At 38.7% G+C, this 23,208-nt stretch overlaps 1 protein-coding gene across 3 annotated transcripts in view; it reads right to left on the bottom strand.

The window, feature by feature from the left end:
• TCEA2 (transcription elongation factor A2) overlaps positions 1-23,208 on the bottom strand; it is a 37,765-nt gene that overhangs the window by 7,019 nt on the left and 7,538 nt on the right. For 2 of the 3 annotated variants that reach the window (XR_002323529.2, XM_020981668.2), the window contains exons 2-7: positions 21,692-21,754; positions 20,002-20,107; positions 16,378-16,465; positions 9,810-9,943; positions 9,148-9,204; positions 1,676-1,830 (exon numbers count right to left, since the gene is read on the bottom strand). Coding sequence is in view for 2 of the 3 variants with exons in the window: in XM_020981668.2 (XP_020837327.1) it covers positions 1,676-1,830; positions 9,148-9,204; positions 9,810-9,943; positions 16,378-16,465; positions 20,002-20,107; positions 21,692-21,754 (603 nt within the window). In the remaining variant the exon portion in view is untranslated. Of the gene's footprint in view, positions 1-1,675; positions 1,831-9,147; positions 9,205-9,264; positions 9,423-9,809; positions 9,944-16,377; positions 16,466-20,001; positions 20,108-21,691; positions 21,755-23,208 lie in introns of all 3 variants that reach the window. The other variant, XM_078149920.1, reaches the window with a different exon arrangement.

The following is a 23,208-nucleotide window of genomic DNA, read 5'->3' as shown; positions in this document are numbered from 1 at the left end:
TTAAAATACAAAGGTCTCAGAAATACAATGAATTTTAGAGTTGGAAAGGACTCCCCCATAAGGTCATCTAATCCAACATAGCTGAATGGAAATCACATCAACAACTATACTGACAAATGGTCATCCAACCTCCACTTCAAAACCTCCATTAAGAAGGACACTCTGTAGCCTTTATTTTTGGACAGCTCCAATTGTTAGGAGCTAAAGTTCTGTCTGCAATTTTCACCCAGTGATCCTTGTTCTGCCCTTAGAGGTCAAGCAGAAGGGTTCTAATCCCCATTCCACGTGAGAGCCTTTCAAAGACTTGAAGACAGGTACAATTTTCCCTTTTTCAGTATAAACAATACCACTTCCTTTAACAAAGCCCCAGTTTTCTGGTCACCCTCTGTACAAACTCTAGTTTGCAAAGTCATTCCTAAAATATGGCTCCCAGAAATGAACAGGATACTAAGATGCATTCTGCCCAGGGCAGAGTATAATAGGACTCAATTCTCTCCTAGTAGACACTGATGCCTCTATTAAAACAGCCCAAGATTGTTAGCTTTTTTGGCTACCATGTCACATACTCATGTTGAACTTAACAGGTCCACTAAAATATCCAGATCTTTTTTGACATAGCACAATGTTTAGCATACAGTAGATGCTTAATAAACCCTTGATTATCTAGCCATGCCTCTGCTATCTCATACCTGTGCAACTGATTTTTTTTTAACCTGAATGCAGACTCCTACATTTATCTCAATTAAAATTCATCTTATTAGATGGAGATCATTGTTCTATAGCCTACTGAGAGTCTTTTGGATCCTAACCCAGTCATTCAATGTGTTGGCTATCCCTCTTGGCACTGTGTTATATTTGAATTTTGTAAGCATACTATCGATACTTCTCCATCCCCGTCAATAATTTTAAAAAAAAGTTGAACAGCACATAGCTAAGGGCAAACTCTAGGACATTCCACTGCCTCTTATTTTACCAAATACATGCATAAGTAGCCAAATTAAATTTCTTTACTACTATTACATTTCCAGCCTCTGTGAGCAAAATGGTCCAGAATAGAGCTGTCAAACTCCATGCCCTGAGCGCTCAAATAATATTAATTTGTGGTTTTCTAAGTCAATACGAGGTCCATGGAGATCAATTTCTATTTGAGTTTGACACCACTGGTCTAAAACAAGAGAGTAGGTAAAGAGACATCACTAAATCCTTTAAAAAAAAGATTCAGTGGTAAAAGAAAAAAGTGAAATTCCCTTTCCCTGCTGCTATGTATTCCATACTTCAAGGAATACATACTGAATTATTCCTCTAAATACCACATCAATGCTATTCATGTTAATAGTAGTAGCTTCATACCACCCTAGGCTAGGCACTTTTGGGAGTTAGCAAAGAAAACCCAGTGCTAGCTTGTCTTAATGGGCTTGTCTTAAATTTCATGGTCCAACATTACAAAAAAAAAAAACACGCTATAATACTTTCTCTGAATTCCACAGGATCCTTTCTCAAAAACCTGGGGAATGGGCCTACTTGGCTAATAACTCTCACAGTAACTAAGAGTCTGGCTGATTCTATTGCAATAGGAATTCTGTGGATAATCTATCAAGTATTATTTTATTTGAACAGCAATAGAGCCAATATTCAAGGCGGGGAGAGGTGGAACTGAGAAAGTTTAGTATCTCACCTCAGAGGTCATCACAGCAATCTGTTCTGGTGTGATTGCTCCACATAAAACATTCTTTCTCAAGTCAGGGTTTTTAGAGTCCTTTAAGTTGGAGATCCGGCTTCTCACTCGGTTTTTGTATTTCATATCTGTATTCTTGACATCTTGGTAGATATGTATAGCATATTTAAGGATTTATAAGGTGAAGAGAAGCTTCCTGCTTTTCCCTCGGCAATCAGAGGATCAATGCCTTCTAGCATAAGAATTTCCAAATGCTCTTTGGTGTATCTGATATTCAAAATGTTAACAAAATCTTCTATAAACCTACTGCATTAACACAGGGACAGTATTATACACCAGCATCAAGGTTATAGGAGATAATTCATCATCCCAGACTCTTACTGGAAGCAAAAAGGATGTGCCACAAACAAGCAGTAAAGACATTTCTGGAAAGTCAGTTTAAGGTCAAGAAGCAAAGGAAAAGAAAGGACATGTCTACTCCCATGACAGCCTACTTAGGAACTGGAGAAAGAAAAGCAGCAAAAATAAATAGTCTACAATACAAAATATGTTCTTTCCACCTTAGGCTCTGCTGATACACTTTCTGCCAACAAGGAAGGGGACAAAAATATTGCTGATGTTCATTGATCATATATTAAAGTACCCGTATAAAGGCATCTAAGAGTCACATAAGACCCTGCTTTACCCACCACACAAAACAATAATAATGGTAATAATACGTCATTCTTCTTATCCATTTCAATGGAGTTCAGACAGAAACAGTCCTGGGACAAGTCAATATCCTCTTTTTCTTTTACATTTGACATTTTGCAGACTCTTGCCTTGTTGGATAAACTGACTACTTTTTGCTATTGAACAAAAGTATTCTGTAGGTTCACTGAAAGCATCTTTAGTACAACTCTTTAGTACAGCAGACAGGATGCCATGAATGCTATGTCCCGCAGCCAGTTCCCACAGGGTTTTGAGTTCTTCTGCTAGGTCTTTATAGTTTGAAAGTTACTGATAATCTTCAGACTAAGTGAAATGACATTCCAGTATTGCAGTATCTATTAAAAATACTTCTTAAAAAAAACACTTCTTAAATCTGTGGGATCAGTAGTTATATCAGCAATTTGGGGGAAAGTTTTTGTCTGGGATATTGTGCTGGTTCCAGGAGAGTTTGTGATAAATTCTCAAACATATCTGGGTGTCTGTATTTGCAGTATAGGGATCTGTTGTCTGCTATGTTATGAAGGGTAACAAACTTCCAGTGGGTAATTCTGGCCGTTTGATTTCTTTCTAGGTATTCAGCAGATGCTAATTGTTGTAGCCTGCAGTGATATATCACATAGTTTCCTTGTAAAATATGCATTAATCAGTAAGTCCAAATTCCTTCAGAATGGCATTTCAGGACACAAGGAATAGTAAGACACCGAGCAACATATTCCTATAAGCTTCAAAAATTTAACATGTAACAAATACCCAAAAAGGTATAATCAAGTGGCTGAAATAAACACCAGAAGCAAACCATCCTTCAAAAACTAGCAGACAACAGATGCCTGCACTACAAATACAAATACCCAAACACCTTTGAGAATTCAAAAAATAACCTGCTTAAAAATAAATGCAATACCTTTTTGCCACAGTCAAAACTTTTGCCCACAATCACCTAGACATAACTCCAACCCCCAAATGCAAGAACAATGCTCTTAACAGATGTTCCCATACCAAACACTCATAACCACCAATATATTTAGAATAATAATGGCATATTATAATATATTAGTATAATGAAAATAAATAATAATAACACAGACAAGGAAGAGTAAAATAACTGGCCAAGTCATGGGGATCTGTCTATAGAAATGGAGGACCTGATGATAGCAATTCAGGACCAAGTGATCGCCACCAGAAATTATAGAAAAGTTAGCTTTAAGGAGACTAGACTTAATGATCAATTCAAACTATATAAAGAAGTAGTAGAAATTATATGACTCAAGTATTTAATCTGGAGAAGAGAAGAGTTAGGGGGCATATGACAATTGTCTTCAAGTAACTGAAGGGCCATCATTCTGTCTGGCTCCAGAGAGCAAATCTAGAAACAATGGGTAAAAGTAGGTGAAATCCAACTGTGTGAATACCTAGCAAGACATGAAATGATGGATAGAATTAGATATTAGAAACTTGCTATCTTTCATGGACTGACAAACTATAAATCCCTATATCCTTGAGAACGCAACTAATAAACTGTACTGGAACTGGAACCTCATCACAGACTGAACTATTGTCCATAATCACCCAACTATGATTCTGATTCATAAAAACTCAAAAAACATTTTAATAGAAGTTGCTATACCAATATTCATAATCTCAAGCTATACAGAGCAAAAAGCTTTCAAAATGCAGAAATCTAGCAAAATCATGAGGAAATGAGAAGGTAGACTTCCTCATCATCTTGTCTGCTGTTGAAGTTGAACTAAGGAGGTTTTCACTGAGCCTAAAGAAGATGAGCTTACATTCTGATACTTCTACTCAACTACAGAAGGAAGTTACTTTTTCGGCACGTGCAATACTCCATAGAACATTAAATATAAAGAATAACAGTAGTAGCAATATGGGACTATTTCCATCTAAACTCTACTGAGAAGATAAAAACTTTATAACAATAATGATCATGATGAGGATGAGGATAATGACAGCTGACACATATCACTTTGATTTGAAACTCAACAAATCATCATCCAGCTAAAAGACTTCTAGTGAGGAGGAACACATTCCATCCCTAGGAAATCAATTCACTTTTGAACAGATCTAATTATTAGAAAGTGTTTTCATACATTAAGCCAAAATCTATCTTTCTGAAACTTCCACTCACTGTTCCTAGGTTTGCTCTCTGGATCCAGACAGAATGATGGTCCTTCAATTACTGGAACACAGATGCCACATGTCCCCTAAATCTTCTCTTCTCCAGAGTAAACACCCTCAGATTCCTTCAATCAGTTCCCATTTGGTATTGCCGCCAGGCCTCTCACCAACCTGATCAACCTCTAGATATGCTCTATTCCACATGAATCAACAATGAGATTCTTCTCTATGGCAGCAGTCTATGATCCTGTGATGTAAAACACTAAACAAAAAGGTAAGGCTTTGAAGAAGAATTAAACAATCCTAAATGTATAGGGTTATCACAAGAGGCTAATACAGTTAACTCTAATCCCTCATTACCAACCAAAAGGTCCTGCTGCAGATATTGTATGTGCATCAAGCATAGTCATCAATAGTAGGGAGAAATTCTATCCATCATACAACTAAATACAAAATCTCTCAGGTGGATATTCCAAAGAGCCAAATGCATGTATCATCTTCCCTCTACAATCCATCTTTGACATTGCTACAAAATAATCTTCCTAACAGATAAATCTAACAATGTTACTCTCCAAATCAAAAATCATACATGGCCCCAGATTGTCTATAGGATAAAACAGGAATTTCTGAGCTTAACGTTCAAAGTCATCTATAATGTCTCCAACCTACCTTTCCAGATTTATTGTATTTCATTCAACAATTTAACAAACATTACTATAATGCATCAGGCATTATCCAAAGCACTAGGGATACAAAAACACCAAGGAAACAGTTCTTGCCCTCAATGAGCTTACATTCTACTGAGGGAAATAATATGTTCAAAGATAAGCAAATATAAAATACATCCAATATAAATACAAAGTAATTCTAAGAGAAGGTGGAGCACTAATGACTGAAGAAATTAAGAAAAGCTTTATGTAGAAGGTAACCTGAGCTAAGCTTTGAAGAGAGCTGGGAACCTGAAGAAGCAGAGACAAGAGCAGGAGGGCATTCTAAGCATGAGGCACAAAAACAGAGAGGCAAGAGTTACATTGTCATGTATGGAGAACAACAAAGAGGCCCATTTGACTAGAATTACACCCCACCCCCATATGTATGAGGGGGAATAATGGGAAATCAGTCTGGACAAATAGGTTGGAACCATATTATGAAGGATTTTAAACATCAGAGTTCCTGTGTAACTAAGACAGAGGACTAGATATTTTCTCAAAGACTCAAAACCTCTCAAAACTCTCCAAAATAAGAATTACATGGAAGAGATAAAGGAATTTCAGCTGCCTCCACCACCTGGGACACCTAATGAGGTAGTAATCCACTGAACTAACAATGGAGAAAGTTAACCACTCATTCAGCACTCCGTACCCCAAAATGCACCATGCTTATGGAAAGGATGCACAAGTTGAACCACAGGCTTGCAGCAGAACTCTACTCAAAACCCTTCCCTTCCCCAGTGCCACAGAAAGATATAAGGCAAAAGTATGTCCTGGCTGAAACAACAATGTGACAGTGCTCTGTGCAACAAAGCTCAGCTAGGAACTAAGGAACAGAGAAAACTGGGGCATCTGTGTGTGGCTGTGTGGTACTCCACTGGACCTGAGAGAAAGAGTCCAGTATCCAGCTGGGACCAATTCTGTAACTCCAGAAGTTACCTCGTTTTTTGTTTGTTTTGATGAGGCAACTGGGGTTAAGTGACTTGCCCAGGGTCACACAGCTACTAAATTTCAAGTGTCTGAGGCCGGATTTGAAGTCAGGTCCTCCTGACTCCAAGGCCAGAGCTCTATCTACTGCGCCACCTAGCTGCCCTCCAAAGTTACTTGGGACAGAGACTGAGAATGAAGAAATGTTAATTGTCTAGCATGAGAAATGTCTAGCTGAGGCTTTTTGAGATCCAGCTCCCAGGAAAACCACCATCAAAGGGGAGTTAGAAAATGAATAATAAAAGAAAAATAAACAGCTGAAATTACCAAAGATCTTAGGAGGAAGAAAACTCAATTAAAGACCTTAAGCATTATGAGATAAACCCACAGGGAAGATAATAACAGAAGGGAATATAGCCTCCAAATTGGCCAAAAGAGTCCAAAGAGCTAAGAAAAATACTGCAAGATAAAGAAAAATGAATCAACACGTGATGAGTCAGAGGACCTGTGAATTCCCAAGAAAACATGGAATAATAGCAAAATGTTCCTGAAGTTTAAAAGTGAAATAAGGAATATGAAATTGGAATTTACGGCCTACACAGCAGAAATAATTGGAAGAATAGAAAAACTTGAATCTGCAGTGCCAAGTCTCACCAAAGAAACAAAAGAGAATAAATGATTGAGAATGCAAATGCAAAGAGTGAAAAATAATCTAGAAGAGACGTCAAAAGCAAAAACATTAAGAGAAAACAAGATCTCCATACAGGCAAAATATAATGAACTCAAAAACAGGATGTGTAGAGATAACTTAAGGATTATAGATCTCCCAAAAGAACACGTCAAGTAAAAAAACCTGAAGAAATAATAAAAGAGGGGCAGCTAGGTGGCAAAGTGGATAGAGCACTGGCCCTGGAGTCAAGAAGATCTGAGTTCAAATCCAGCTCTGGACACTTAATACTTACTAGCTGTGTGACCCTGGGCAAGTCACTTAACCCTATCGCCTAGCAAAAAAAAAAATAAATAATACAAGAAAACTGGCCAGGACTTCTGAACACAGAATACAAAATGCCAATAGAAAGAACCCACAGAAAAATGCCCTCCAGAAGGTGAAAAAAAACCCTCTGCTGCAATGTCCAAGGCACATAGTGGTTAAATGTGGCAATTCCACTAACAAACAGACTTTCAAAAATAAAGGAAAAGAAATATGAATAATACAAGATTATTCTGTACTCACCAGAAACTGCATGAGGGAATGGTATAATATGTTCCAAAGAGCAAAGGAATTCAAGATGTTGCCCAAGGTAATATACCCTGCAAATCTGGATATAACCATTAATTTAAAAAGACAGACTTCAATAAAGGTATTTGAAGCATTTCTAGAAAGAAAACCAGACCTGAATAAATTATTTGTTTTGCAAACACTGCCAACAACAGAAATACAAGAAAGGTAGGCGAACAGAGCAACCAAGAACAACAAAATAACAAGAGAAAGAGAATTAAAAGATTGCATTCTAAAAGTACACAAGGAGCCATGAATGAAAGAAGTCAAGCAGAAGTGATGATGGAGAAACAGGCGTGAAACATCACGGACTAAACCTCACAACCCCCTGCCTACAGGTGAATCAATGTTTTTGTGGGACTTATGGCATCTTTTAAATGGAACTGCTAGAGGTATAACCAAGATGTTGGAGTAGCAGGACAGCAAGTTCTCCTCCAAACCTTCTCCAAACAGATCCACAAAGCACACCAGATGAAATCTTGATAGAAAAGTTCAAGGCAAAGTCAGAGTGAGTCATCTTTCCAGCCCAGATCAGCACAGTGAGACAGAGAAGTCTCTGAACACTGGGGACAGTCTGGCTGTGTGCCAGAACAAAAGGAGATCCCAGACCCATATTGGGGCATGCCAGAGCCATGCCAGGACACCTTAATGGTGCCAACTAGTAATTTTTGTCACCCATTAGCCAGTTCTGGGTCACAGATCCAGTATGGACTAAAGAGAGGAGTCAGCCTGCCGCTGCCCCACCTCTATTCCATAAGCACAGACCGTGGACTACATATCAAACAAGGAAAAGCTTCAGAAGCAAGAAGCAGCAGCGTGGCTCTGAAGTCTATAGGGTAGGAATGTCAGACCAAAAGGAAGTCTACAATTCTGTCAGTCTTGGCCAGCAGAGCTTCTCAGCTGGCTGACTGGCACTGAGCCCAGGAGCCAGTCTACTGTTGCTCAGACCCAAACCCAGGTAAAGAACTCAAAGTGTTCAGACCAGGCGGACAACAATCAGACTTGATCCTCCAAATGAAAACTCCCAAGAACACTACACCCCAAATCCAGAGCTTCTAGGTAAATGCTGGTTAGTGAAGAGGAGTGATAAGAGAGACGCTGGAAGGTAAAATCAACAAGCCTTGGCAACTGACTAGATACAGGATATGAACTACACTCCACTCTTCTCAGCTTGTCCTCCTCATCTCTATGCACCTGCCACAGGCCATCATCAATTTCTAAAATGCATTGTCTCCTTATCTCCACTTATTGAAATCCTCTTCCTTCAAGCTCCACAATAAATGTCATTCTCTCTCATCCCCCACTCCTCTCAGCCAAAAATGATCAATCACTTCTCAAATTTCCCTAGAGTTCTTTGTCTGGATCTCTCCTTTGACCATATCACATTCTACTTTGCATCACATTTCTCTGTATTCATCTTGTGTCCACCACCACCTTCCTTTAGACTGTAAGCTCTTGAGAATAAGGACTAATCCATTTTTCATCTTGGTAGCACTGGGTCCTGAATATATTGGGAACTTAAGAAACATTAACTAAAAGATTTATACAGTATGTTAACTTTATAGTCTTACAGCCCCAGATAGGAATGGCCTGAGCTATTGATAACATCTCTCTTAAGACATAATTGAGCCCATTTGTGACTCCCTCCCAAGCTGTGAAGCAAGTACTCATCTACTCAGCCTCTTTCTGGCAAGCCTTCTTTCAAAGGATATATTCTTCAATCTGGGCAGATAAATGCTCACAGTCTGCACCAATCGCAATATGGTCATCTGTAAACAAAAGAGAGTTCTAAACAACCACCAATGTGAGGAAGAAAAAAAAACACTAACTTTTTCATTGTGAGATGCTAATTGAGTTAATTCATCATCTGCCAGAAATAAGACGCCAAACTCAAACTGTGCAGCTGATTTACTTTTGAGTCCTTTTCCATTTCCACAACCCAGATCTCTCTCAGGGTTATGTTGTCCTCTCCCTTGACTCTTTCCATCTGTCATAAACAAAAATGACCACAATACAATCAACTCTTCTAATTAGTTTGGCACTTAAAATGAAATATGACCAAAGTCATTATATTTTAAATTGGATTTGGCATCATGGCATCTTTAGAAAGTAGGATCCTCTATAATAAAAACTTTATTTGGAGCTTCCAACCAAGAACTTCAAAGTACTTTACAGAATTAAACACCTTTACATGGTCTCACTGGGTTATTCAAGGATTTTATTCACCAAATGCCAGGAGTTCCCAGATGCATAAGTCTCAGGATTCAGGCCTTTCCCTGTTGTGTTTAGGGGGAACGAGGACTTTTTAGGATACTATCATATTACGGAACCTTCTGTGGCCACACCCTCTGATTATCTGCTTCTTTTCACTTACTGTCTGTCTGAAGGGCTGCTGTCAACATTTCTCGACATTTGTTACGAACAGCATCACAGGTGATGGGAATAGGAGGAAAGGTGGTAATTTTCGGAGTGGATAGAGTCCTTGGTGGGTCTTGTTTTTTGTTGGAGCTAAAAAAGAAGAAGAAACTTTGTCAGAATGTTCTGGTTGAGGCAACCACAGACAATTCAATGGGATAGAGATGTGTGACTTAAGGCATAATACCAAGTGAGTTAAATAAAAACTAATGTCTGTTGTTCAGCCATTTTTCAGTCATGTCTGGCTCTTTGTGACCTTGTTTGGGGTTTTCTTGGCAAACATACTGGAGTGGTTTGCCATTTCCTTCTCCAGCTCATTTTACTGAGGCAAACATGGTTAAGTGACTTGACCAGGGTTATACAGCTAATAAGTGTCTGAAGCCAGATTTGAACTCAGGAAGATGAGTCTTCCTGACTCCAGGCCCAGGGCTCTATTCATTGTGCCACATAGCTGCCCAAAAATCAATGAAAGCACCCCTAAGCTATTTCCAGTTCAATATTGCCATCCAAAACAGTCAAAGGATATGAACAGTTAGCTTTCAAAGGAAGAAATCCAAGCTCTCAATGACCACTTTTTTTTAAATGCTCCAAATCACTGATTAGAAAAATGCAAATTAAAGCAACTCTGAGTTTCCACTTCATTCCATCAGATTGGCAAAGATGATGAAAAGAAAGATGACAACTGTTTGAAGGGAATTTGTTCAGACATTCTGGAAAGCAATTTGGAACTATGCCCCAAAAAAGTCCCTAAACTATAACTGGGAAGAGGGAGGGAGTCTGTGAATTTTTTTTTTGATGTTTAAAAAAAAAGGGGGGTTCTCATGATCAAATAGGTCTAATTTATAAGAATGTCCTGATTAGTGATGAGATCATTTTCACTTGTTTTTATCTTTTTATCTTTTTTTTTTAAGGCAATTGGGGTTAAATGACTTGCCCAAGGTCACATGGCTAGTGAGTGCTATATGTCTGAGGCCAGATTTGAACTCAGGTCCTCCTGATTTCAGGGCCAGTGCTTTATCCATTGTGCCACCTAGCTGCCCCATGAGATCATTTTTTAAAGGAAACCAAAAAAGATAGGCTTTAAAAACATAGCACTTGCCCTACGTGATTCCTTTAGCAAAAGGGCTGAGAATTCATAGGGTCACAAAAATAAGGTAACTGGTAAACAGCTCTGCTGGACAAACCAGAGAAGGCTATCTGAAAAATCCTATAAGCCTTATGAAATATTTTGTCCCCCAAACAAGATATTACCACAAATCAGAAAAACAAGGCAATACACCCATGAGGCTGGGAGGCAGGGGTCTGTTGCCAGTAACCCTTACAATGCCACCAACTTTACTCCCACTCTGAGTCTACCTGTAGGTACCACATGCAAGCAGAGAACCCAGGTCTCTGGGCTGGTATTTGGTGGCTCATCATACTACAGTGGCTGAGTTGTGTGTTTTTCAAGGAAGAAAGCAAAAGATCCAGGAAAGACTGCCTTGTAACACTGCAGTGGCTCAAGGGAGTCTGGTCACTGGGATGGTTTCCCCTATATGTGAGTGTTTGTCATTCAATGTAGTGCAAGTCCTTCCTGGGGAAGTCTTGTGTGTTGAGCTGTGAAGTAACCTGCCTTGGGTCTTAGGCAGAGTATACCAAAGGACTGGGTGGTGATAATTCTATGTCACATGGTCTAGTCCTTGACAACTACTTGTGAGCCCTTACCAATTCTCGGGTGTAACTGTGTCAGATATAAAGAGGCTCTGGCCACAGAACTTTGAGAGATGTCATCAATATCCACAAATCTCTAACAGAAAAAAATTTTTTCCCAACTTTCCATGGAAAACTATAGAGAATTTCAACTCTCTGGAAAATTATAGAGAATTTCAATCTGTTGATCTAGCCTATTTCATAAATCATAATCCACTAATTTAGGTTATTTTCTACTCAGGATATTGAAAAATTGGTCATGATTTGGGTGGTCTTGTAAGACACTCATTATCTGAGGGGATAAGAGGGGGAAAGGAGAAAAAGGAAGGGTGTTTATAATGTGTCTGCAGTGTCCCCTAATTTAAGCCTTGTTTTAAGATCAGATCTTCCAAATCTGAACTACAGCATTCACAGAAAGAACATGTAAGTGGTATGATGTGACCAGAAAGAGCAGAGGATTTGAGACAGAAAACCTGAGTTCAAGTCACAGCTCTGATATTTACTACCTGTGTGAACTCGGGCAAGTCATTTACTGTCCCTGGTCCTCAGTTTCCTCTTCTGTAAAAGGAGATGATCTCTAAGACTACAAGGTCAGCTACTGCTGTTCATATGTCTAAAGTGGATCCCATGATTCAGCACTAGATCCTATGTAAAGTCCTTTGAAACATTCCTAGCAGCTGTTACTGTATTTAGTCAGGTGAGATTTATAGATTCAAGTCTATGCACTAAAGGGAAACAGAAGGACTTCCTAAAGGGAAAAAGAAAAAAGAAAAGCAAAAAACACACAGGTGTAGAAAATGAGCTCATTTCCCCAGCACCACACTAACTTCTGAAATTATTGTTGTTTTATTTTAAGTCTTCCTTTCCCACGCCCTTTGTCTTCCCTCCCAACCCCCCAGCAACTACCATCCCTCCAAGTAAGAAATCATCTGAGTCTACATCAAGTTTAGACCCCCTCAGTAGACTGTCTAGAGCCAAAAAGCTATTTGGACCTCAAGGTCCTCATCTCTGGAAGTCTAGAACTCTCTCCAATGCTTCAGCTATGTCTACAGTGACCCATGACCTTGACTGGCTTAGAGATTATGACAGAACACATTTATTCCTGAGGACAATTTCACTTTGTGCCTGACATCATCTACCATCTATGTGATCTTCCATTCTTGGGCAGGTAAAATACTTTAGTTTGTAAATAAAGCATTTTCTACCCAACAACTCTGTGAAGTAAGTAGTACAAATAGTATCCTCATTTTACAGATGAGGCTCAGAGAGATTAAATGACTTGTCTATGGTCACAAAGCTTGCAAATGTCAGTTAGAACTGAATTTGAGCCTTAGCCCTCTTACTCCAAGTCCAGCACATTTTTATTTATTTTTTTTTTTGGTTAGGCAATGGGGTTAAATGACTTGCTCAGGGTCACACAGCTTGTAAGTGTTATGTGTCTGAGGCCGGATTTGAACTCAGGTCCTCCTGAATCCAGAGCCAGTGCTCTATCCACTGCACCACCTAGCTGCCCCAGCACATTTTTCAATACACCAAGTTGTAGAAAGGTCTACTAGCTTGCACTTCTCACTTGGGGAAAACTCATTTCACATGCAGGGCTCTGTCAAATCACATGCAGGGCTTACCTATGCTGCTGGCAGAGATTTCCAGTGTACATTTCTCACTGTGTGCTCTTAATGGGATGGGAGTATAGAGAAAAGTGTCACTCCTGAGGGAACTGGGGGACAGCACTTACTTATCACATTCTAATGGGAAGGTTCCTCCCTACACTAGCCATATTTCTCATGGACTCCTGGCCCTGTTGGGGCAGCTAGGTGTTGTAGTGTATAGAACACCAGGCTTGGAATCAGGAAGATCTGAATTCAAATGTGGCCTCAGACACTCCTTAGCTGTGTGACCCTGAGCCAAGTCACTTAACCCTGTTTGCCTCAGTTTCATCATCTGTAAAATGAGCTGGAGAAGGAAATGGTAAACCACTCCAGTATCTTTACCAAGAAAACCCCAAATGAGGTCATGAAGAGTCAGACGTGACTGAAACAAATGAACAACAAACCTGGCCCTGCCCTTGGCTTCCAGACTTCAAAACCATGCTCCTGATGCTGGGATCTTCTCACCCCTGAACATCCAACTATGCCTGCTGCCCCTTCTCCATACTGGAACATCCCTCTGCTAGGCCCACCTCCTTCACCCACTGGTGAGTTCCTAGAGAAGTCTCCATTTTGTGAAAGGTGCCAGGCTGGCCTTCACTCCTTCCCAGACTTGTCCTTGGCTTCTGTACTTCAAAACCATGGTCCTGCACCCCCTTTCAAACCTCTGCTTTTCAGCTCCCTTCTGTATGTTGGCTTCCCCAAAAAGAATGTAAAATGGCAAAGAATTGGAAATTGAGGGGATGCCCATCAATTGGGGAATGGCTGAACAAGATGTGGTATATGAATGTAATGGGATACTATTGTGCTATAAGAAATGATGAGCAGGCTGACTTCAGAAAAACCTGGAAAGACTTATATGAACTGATGCTGAGTGAAGTGAGCAGAACCAAGGGAATGTTGTACACAGTAACAGCAACATTGTGAGATGACCAACTTTGATAGACTTAGCCCTTCTCAACAATGCAAGGACCTAAGACATCTCCAAAGGCCTCATGATGGAAAATGCTATACACATCCAAAGAAAGAACTAATGCAGATCAAAGTATACTATTTGCTATTTTTTTTCTTCTGTTTTGCTGTGTTTCCTCTTTCTGATGGTTCCTCCTATTGGTTCTAATTCTTCCTTACAACATCACTAATGTGAAAATATATTTAATAGGAATATATATGTATAGCCTATATCAGACTGCCCACCATATTGGGAAGGGAGTGGGGAAGGGAGGGGGAGAAAAATTTAAAACTCAAAAGCTTATAGAAGTGACTGTTGATAAATTGAAATAATTTTTTTAAAAATTTTTTAAAAAGAATGTAAAATCCTTGAGGGCAATAGATGTATTTTGGCTTATATTTATATCCTCAGAGCTTTGCACGGTGCCTGGCACACAAATACTTGTTTCCTTCCCTCCTTCCTTCCATTCTTTCCTTAAGAAAATTTTCTGGGATTGAGCCCAATTTATTTAGCTTCTCATAACTATGTAATTGACAGGTCCTAAATCAGCCCCAAAACATAAAGTCTAACATAAAGTAGTGTGGGATAGTAGAAAACACTCTGAATGTGGAATCAGAAGACTTGATTTCAAATTCTGGCTCCAATATTAACCACTTGTATAACCAGGGCAAATCAGTCTCCTCATCTATAAAATGAGGAATTTGCACTAGATACTAAGGTTCCTTTATAGCTCTAAATCCTCTGCTCTTCTCCACTCTCAAAGTGCTCCTCCCCCACATTACTCTGGAACCCAATAGAGTCATCCTTGCTCATCCTGTTTTCCTTAAAGAAGGGGACATCTGTAATGAATGAGATAGTCTTAATGAACTTCTGCAGGAGTTTTAAAATGATGGGAAATTCTAACAGCATGTTTTGTTTTGGTTTTTTTTAATAAATTGAAGTCAGAGAAGCTAGCTCCAGATCATACTTTACAATTAATAATCTAGGTAACCAAAGGTCTCAGCTTCCCCTTTCGTAAAATGAAGGGTTTGGACTAGACAACTTCTCTAGTCCCTTCTAGTTCTATGTCCTATGATCTTATGCAGTCTATATAGACACCCCAATGATAATTTATCTCATGCCCAAGCTTCACAGACTCCTTTTCTTCAGATAACAGGAAAAACTCAAAGAGAGACAGAGGCAGTAAATATAGTCACTTTTCCTGCCAGCTCTCGTTTGAAATAACGTTAGTAGGAAGGAAAGAAAACCTCACCACTTTCAGCCTTGGAAAAATGCATTTCAAGGGCATCCGATGCCAGGCCAATCATTCTCAAGCAGCTGCATGTGGAATAACTTTTATCCAAGCTAATTGTACAATCAAAAAAGAGAAACACCAGAGCCAAACAAGTATGTATGGAATGGCCAAAACAAAGTTAAAATAAACCAAGCCCAGTCGACAGGAGAAAATACATTTAAAAACCCAAAGGAAAAGTTCCTCATAGAGCAAAGTAAGAATAAGTGAAAAGGATCATCCTAACACATGTACTCCAGGATTACAGATGAATAGGGCCTTAGAGAACAATCAGTCCAATCATTTTATTTTACAAATAAAGAAACTGGGGCTCAGAGAAGAAAAATGACTTGCTCAGGGTCATACAGTTAGTAAACAGGAGAGCCAGGATTCAATGCCAGTTCTTCCGACTCCAAATCCCATGATCATTTCATAAAATGTTGATGAACAGACAAGAGTTTTTCTTGCAAACAGGAAAACCATCCATGCCAAAAAACCAAAAAGGGCTTTCCAATTAGCAAAGTAGGATTAGCAAAAATAAAATAATAAGTCCTAATATTTTGCATTTTCTGTAGCTGAAAATAATTTCATGCCCATAAGCAAGGCATGTGCTTCCAACCTGATAATCAGAAATTTGCACATGTCCCAAAAGAGTTATGTTGAAAAAATCCTTTCCAATTTCAGATTAGGTTAGACTGGTGACTTGCTTGTATATAATATAGTATTTACCACAATTTCCCTTTCAAACAGCTACAAGTAATTTACAGACATTATTTTAGTCCTCAACATCCCTCTGAAGCAAATGCACTGATTCTTATCCATGTTTTACTGATGGGGAAATAGGGGCCTGCTCCCCAAAACAAAGAGAGACACAAAGTCAGAAAGAAAGATGCCTTTGGTCTCCCCTCCCCCATCAGAATGATTCCCAGTCTACACTTCCCTTGAGCATCTCTGTCAGCTGGAATTTCACCTTTGATCTTTTGTGTCAGAGGCATCCTTCGAAGATGTTGCCAAGGAAGAATTCCTTTTCTTCTCATCATTTTTATCTTCTGAGGCATCTAAATTCAATAGGGAAAGAATGGAAACACACATAATGGCAGGCCAAGTGGAATTATAATTAAATTGAGAAATGATCTGAAAGTAAACCACAAATCCTTTCTATTTTTCTACTAGCCTAGTTAGCAAAGCACATACACTATTTGGGCCAAATCTATCGATGGACACCTTGGCCTAAAACACAAAACAATCTCAGCTATACTCTCCAGAGTATTCTGCTTGGGAAGAATGAAAGTGCAGACTCCAAGCAATTTAAAAATCATAAGAATAATAAATCTCTCCTTAGGCACTCCTCCAATGCTTCATCGTGGCAGAGAGATGATTCTGGGTCCTCAAAGGTTCTTCCAGCACAAGACAAGCTCTGTTAAGTCTCACTAAACTAGAAAGCCTTCAAGTATAGGCCCACTAATGGATTTTATATTTTCTGTCCAAGCACCAGCCTAGCTAAGTGCAAAGATGTCAGCCAACAGGTGAGGAATTTTTTGAGGCACAGCAATTTGTCACATCATCACTGTGAAGGAGTTTTAGCCAGTATCATCAACATAAGGAACACACAGATGATAAGAACATAGACCTGTGATGTACTGATAGTAATAATGACTCACATTTAGGTGTTTTACAATTTACAAAGCAGTTTTCTCACAGCTATATAAGAAGTACACATATTCCCATTTTACAGATGAGAAAATTTAAGCTAAGAAAGATCAAGTGACTTGACCAAGAAAACATAGCTAGTAAGCAGTAGAGAGTCAGGACTTAAGCCCAAGTCTCTTCACTCCAAGTTTAGCACTCTTTCCTCTATACCACATTACAGCAGTAATAGCACATAGTAGCGTGTCTTGCCGTTAATGCCAGATACCCAGCAATCCTAAGAGGGAGGGTCTCATCTAGGCCCGTAGGGTGAAGAAATCTTTTCCAGCTGATTAACCCAGGAGTCTCAATTAGGATTACAGTCACACTTCTACTGAGAGCCAGTCCTTTGGGATACAGCTCCAGTTTGACTGCTAACATATAAATTTGATCTTTTCACTTTATGGGGAATAAATAAGCCAAAAGTCATACCGCCTACCATACTGCGAATGTTGTTATTCTCAATAATTCTTTGTAATTCAATGTTTATAAAACAGATTGCATAGCTAGCATCATACAGCAAAAAGAGCACCAGACTTGGAGGTAGGAGGCCTGAGTTTGATGCCCAAATCTGCCACTTACTTGTTGTGTGGTTATGGTTAAATCACTCAACCTCTCTGAGCCTCAGTTTCTCAATCTGTAAAATGAAAATAATAATATCTGCACTATCTATCTCATAGGGGATTGTGAGAAAAACACTCTAAGTCATATGGTGCTAAAGAAGTATAAGCTAGTAACATTAAAGAACTTTTTATCTAACCAAACATGAAGATATGAGAAACACAAACTGTATAAAAAGACAAGACCTTCTTAATAGAAAATTTTCCCCAAGTGGTATTCCTACAAGCAGTAATGATTTCTACTCACCACCAGCCTGGCTAACTACACTGAGTGATAGGAGAACTTTTAACATTGTCATACTTCCCTAGCTAAGTGGTAAAACAGTTTGATGGGTACATCCAAAGAAGGCTCTGTAAATCTAGCTCTTTGCCAATTAACTTTATTCATTTTTAGAGTTCAGTTTAAAGGACAGAACAAGCAGGGTAAGTGCACCTGTAGGAGAGAATTCTAAGCAGAATTTCGGGGAGAGAGGTTTGCATTTCAGGACTGAAGGGCATACTGATAACATTGTCTAGCAGAAGTGTGCAACATCAACACTTAAGTCCTTTTCAAAATGCCATGACAAATCAAGGCTCAGAAATTCTGAGCGCAGATTCTGACTAAAGTAGCTGAACTCTTTCAGTTTGAATCACCCCCTTCCAAACCCTATCTCCTGTCCCACTGACATCCTCTACCAGGTTCATTCTGGCTAACTTACACATGGAAATATCCCCACCTAGTCTCTTTGAGGGTGAGAGCTAAATACTAGCATGTACTAAAACATTACAGCCATCATTCTTAGGTGAAACATTCAGGAACTAACTATATGTGCAATATAAGGGAAGTTACCCAATACACAAATACATAAGGATGTCCAATATTTTTCCTAATGAGACTAATATCTAGTTAGCATTTATATAGCACTTTAAGGTTTTCAAGGTGCTTACCATATATGTACATTTCAAGGACCTGTGATTTCATTAGTATGGGGACTTCTTCACCCACAAAAATGGCAACCTCTACACTTTAATAGATTGTCTTCATGAATGGCTACTGCCAAAAAAAAAAAAGATTCACCTAGTGGCCAACCCTCTGGTGATAAGCCTCTGTGCACTTAGCTAGACTATTTCTCACTTGGATGAATATAATCCATCACCAAGGGTTGCACTCACTTCCATATAAATATGAGGCATTAGAGGAAGACTTAAGTGAAGAAGACTAATAATAATTTATCAAAAATAATTAGGAATAAACTTATTCAGAAAAATCAGAGATTTCCTCCTTGTCTAGTGTTTCTCTGTCCAACTGCCTAGCTAAGTTCCTTTCTGGTAACCCCTTATTTCTGTCCTATCTCTTCTCTGGAACATCCTTTATTTTAGATCTTCTATTCCAGGCTAGAAACTTTCAGTTTCTTAGCTGATTGGTATATCTCTGACTATCACCTCAGGGGTGGAAAACAAATCCCACCTGCATGAGTAGTACCTATCTCCTTCCCTCTAACACTATTCAGAAGATGTGAGCTGAGCAATTATCATTACCCTCCTAGCAACTCAACTGCCAGAGCTACCCTGAAACATGGACTCAGGAGCTCTACGTTGGAACTTCATGAAACCAAACGTTGGGTTACATAAGCCTTTCAGCAGACCATCATAAACAATCTCTTCCTGACATGGCCTGAAGACTATGGCACTCAAGAGTGACTGTACCCCTTCCCTGTCCCTTCTTACTTCCACTTTGGAAGCGAGAGTCTCAGTGTAAGTGATAAGTTACCCAAGTCTGGAGATGTTATGGTCCCAGGTTGAAGGAAGAGGTCAGTGAATTGCCCTCTCTTGTTGTCCTTATGTCCAATTCTCTTAGATGTCTAAGCTACACAGCCCTCCCTTTGGGCCCTTCTCTTATACATCTCAAATAAAAGGTCCCATTGCTTTCAGCACTGACTGGCTCATAATAATTCACTTATGAAGTCCCTTTATTCTCAACAACAGACTCCAACCACACGTAAACTTACATTGCAGAAAAAGTGACAGAGTAGATCATATGCTACAGGTAAGATCATAATAAAATGTTCTACTCTGGAGAGGGGCATAAGAACCACAAAACGCAAGAGAGGAGAGAATTTTGTCCTTGACGACCTAAAAATTAATGCACCTTCCAAAAGTGAGTCACCTCTCTCTCTTTCTCTCTTCCTCAGTACCTTAAGTGCTATATAAATAGGGCCTAGAGACTTTTGTTTTACCATAATAAATTAATTACTATTCTTACTAAATGCCTTAGCTCTCATTTAACCAAACAGAGGTTGAGCACTTACCTAGCAGTTTTTTCCATGACTTGATGAGAGATTTAGCAAGTGAGATAACTTCATCATCAGTACTCTGTTTTCTCAATGCATTCACAGACATCCCAATCCGAGTAGACTATAAATCAACATTCAAGAGAGAAATTGTTCACAAAATTTTTTAAGAGTGGTCTAATCCACAATTCCAAAGGACCCATGAGGAAAAATGCTACCCAATCCCAGAAAGAGAACTGATGAACTCTAAATGCAGATTGAAGCTTTTTACTTTATTTTTCTTGAATTTTTTTGTCTGTGTTTTCTTCCAAAACTTGACAAATATGTTTTGCATGTATAATTGGTATCAAATTGCTTGCCTTCTCGAGGAGGGGAAAAGGTGGGAAGGAGAGTATTTGGAATTCAAAATTTTTAAATAATTAAATATATTTTTTGTTTGGTTAAATAAAAAATAATTAAATAATAAATAATCAAAAATAAATGTTAAAAATATTTACACGTAATTGGGAAATATTTAATGATACACACACATACATATTTTTATATTTTTTTAAAAGAGTGGTCTGACCCAGCTATGCAAACCTCTCACCTTAGTAAAACCAGGGACTCAAATCTGAGGCTCACTATTCAATTCACATGTATTCCATCTCATTCAGCCTACTATCATTATTATATCAGTATATAGGGTCTAATGACCAATTGCCTGCTGAGAGGTACCCCAAAAAGCCTCAGGATCACTTCTGACTAAATGTTCTCAATAGTTCTTGTCAGTATGATTTTGAGAAATATGCATCCTAATCTGAAAAAGATGTTAGTTCATCTTCTACCCTACTATTTTTGAATTCTTACAATAATATACTCAAAAAATTCAATAGTACCAAGAGAAAAAAAGAATAAGGGGGAGAGGAAGAAGTCCATTTCCCTTGTGAAATTACAGAACTGTGTTTGAACAGTCACTTATGGTAGATGAAATCTCCAAAGGAGTGACATTATCGTTAAGAGTTTAGAACCATCTCAGTTTACTAGTGACTTTTGTTAAGGTCAAAGTTTAAGTCACTACTGCTGGTAAGCACACATAGGTTAACACATATACAGAGCAGGCAGAATGATACAGTGGAATGAGCACAGGCTCAGAGCTAGGAAACCTGGGTTCTAGTCCCAACTACCAGCTGTGAGACCTTGGACAAGTCCCAACTTCTCTAGGCCTCAATTTACTTATCTATTAAATGAAAAGCTGACTCGATGATCTCTAAATTCTATGATCCTGTGATCACTAGTCATCTCTCATTCCTAAAACTCACTCTCATTTCTGCTTGTCAAAGTCTTTCTTTCCTCCTTCCTCCAAAGTTTAGCCCAGATGCCTCCTCTTTTATGAACCCTTCCCTGAAACTTCACTCTACCAGCTAAAAGCTCTCTCTCCCTCCTCAAATTTTCCTAGAGCATTGTATCTAGACCACATGTTTGCCCTTGTCTCATTCTATCTTATATCATACTTACTTGTGTACGTTCACATTCTACTCTATTAGACAAAAGCTTCTTGGAGGAAAAGGCCATTATCAACTTTCATCTTTATAACTCCAACACCTAGCACAGGGCTTTGCTTGCACAGAGTAATAAATGTTTATCTAACTGAATAATTAACCTTACTCAAAAGGAAGTTTCTATAATTAGATTTTCAGTTTCCTAGTGGGAAGGCAGAAAGACTTACCTGAAGCAAATCTAGAGTAATTGGCATGCTTTTCAGTTCCTTAAGCAGATCCATAGCTCCATCCTAGAAAGAAAGAAAAGGCAGGATTTACTAAAAAAGCAAATATTAACAAAACTGGGTAATTTCTCTCTCTCTTCCAACATAGCTCTACGAAAAAACAGACTAAGGAGTGAATTTAATCCAGGAGGAAGTCCACATGGTATAGTGGAAAAGAGTTCTAGGTTAGCAGAGGGTCTACATTCTAATTTGGGCTCTGCTACCTACTACTCATGTCACTTAAGGCAAGCTATTTAACCTCTCTAGCCTCAGTTTCTTCACCTGTAAAATGAAAGGACTGGAATAGATTCCTTCCAGCTCTAAATATGTGAAAATATAACATGATAATGAGTCTTGTAGGTATTAGGAGAAAACTTATAAACATCCTATAGCTCCTGTGAGATACAGAAGGAAGGTAAGAATTATCACCCAATCGTTTTCTGTACTTAAATTTCAGGCAGTGCTTATCAGAGCCATCTAATACTGCCAGAATTACGATGCAAGGCAATATCCCTCTAAAGATAAGGGCCAAAAGAAAAATAATGAAAGCTTAATTATTCAATAGATGTAACACAAGACATTTATTAAATTTAGTATTTTTCAGTCCTTAATCAGACTACAGAAAACTCTTCCTTATATTTTTCTAATTAGCAAACATTTTGTCAATAATCTAATCTAATTAATTATGCAAAACACTGAGGGGAATGGAATTTATATTCTCAAGGTACTGAGTCTACACTTTGGTGTGGATCATCTTGGTAAAAGGTCCCTCTCCAAAGTCCAGCTTACAAGTGGTCAAATTTGTTATTTTGGCCTACAGAAAGATCAATGTACAGGAAGCACACCAAACAATTATAAACCACACTATCCTCCAAATAGTAATATTTATTTTTGCTACCACAAACTGAGACCAGTTTGATTGTGCTGAGGCCTTTGCACTTAGTTACAAACCCAGTAAGATGCACAATCCCTTCCCTTGGAAGTCGCTCTCAAAAATGTTATCTGTCCAATTTTGAAAATGTAATCCTAGTAGCAGAGATGAATTGGACAATTTCTGGACTCTCTCTTCATGAGAGATTTTACTCACTTTTTTGACTCACTTTCATTAAGTGACAATTCTACTGGTAAATCTTAAAACCTAGGTAGCAGAGCTTTAAAAATCCTGAACACCCTACCAAGAAAATTTCATACCAAGTGACAAGGAACAAAATGAGCAAAAAACCTCATCTCTGCAATACTCTACTAGCATACATTTATACTATAGAACTATATGTATGTTAATCTACATTCTGAACTGCAAGTCTTTTTCCCCATCCACCAAACAATTCTTTCTAGCCTAAAAGTTTAACCGCTCATTAAAAATACAGCTCATAAAGGAGCCATTTGGAATACGAGTCTTGGAGTAACAATAATTAAAGTGGTGGGAATCAGGCTCAAAGGACTAAGTTTCTTCCCCACTCCCTTTTCTGCAGACAGACTGT

Source organism: Phascolarctos cinereus, unplaced genomic scaffold (genome assembly GCF_003287225.1).
Source record: "Phascolarctos cinereus isolate Bilbo 61053 unplaced genomic scaffold, phaCin_HiC Scaffold_2;HRSCAF=192, whole genome shotgun sequence".
In the NCBI taxonomy this organism is placed as follows: Eukaryota; Metazoa; Chordata; class Mammalia; order Diprotodontia; family Phascolarctidae; genus Phascolarctos; species Phascolarctos cinereus.
This window is presented reverse-complemented; position numbering and strand designations above follow the sequence as displayed.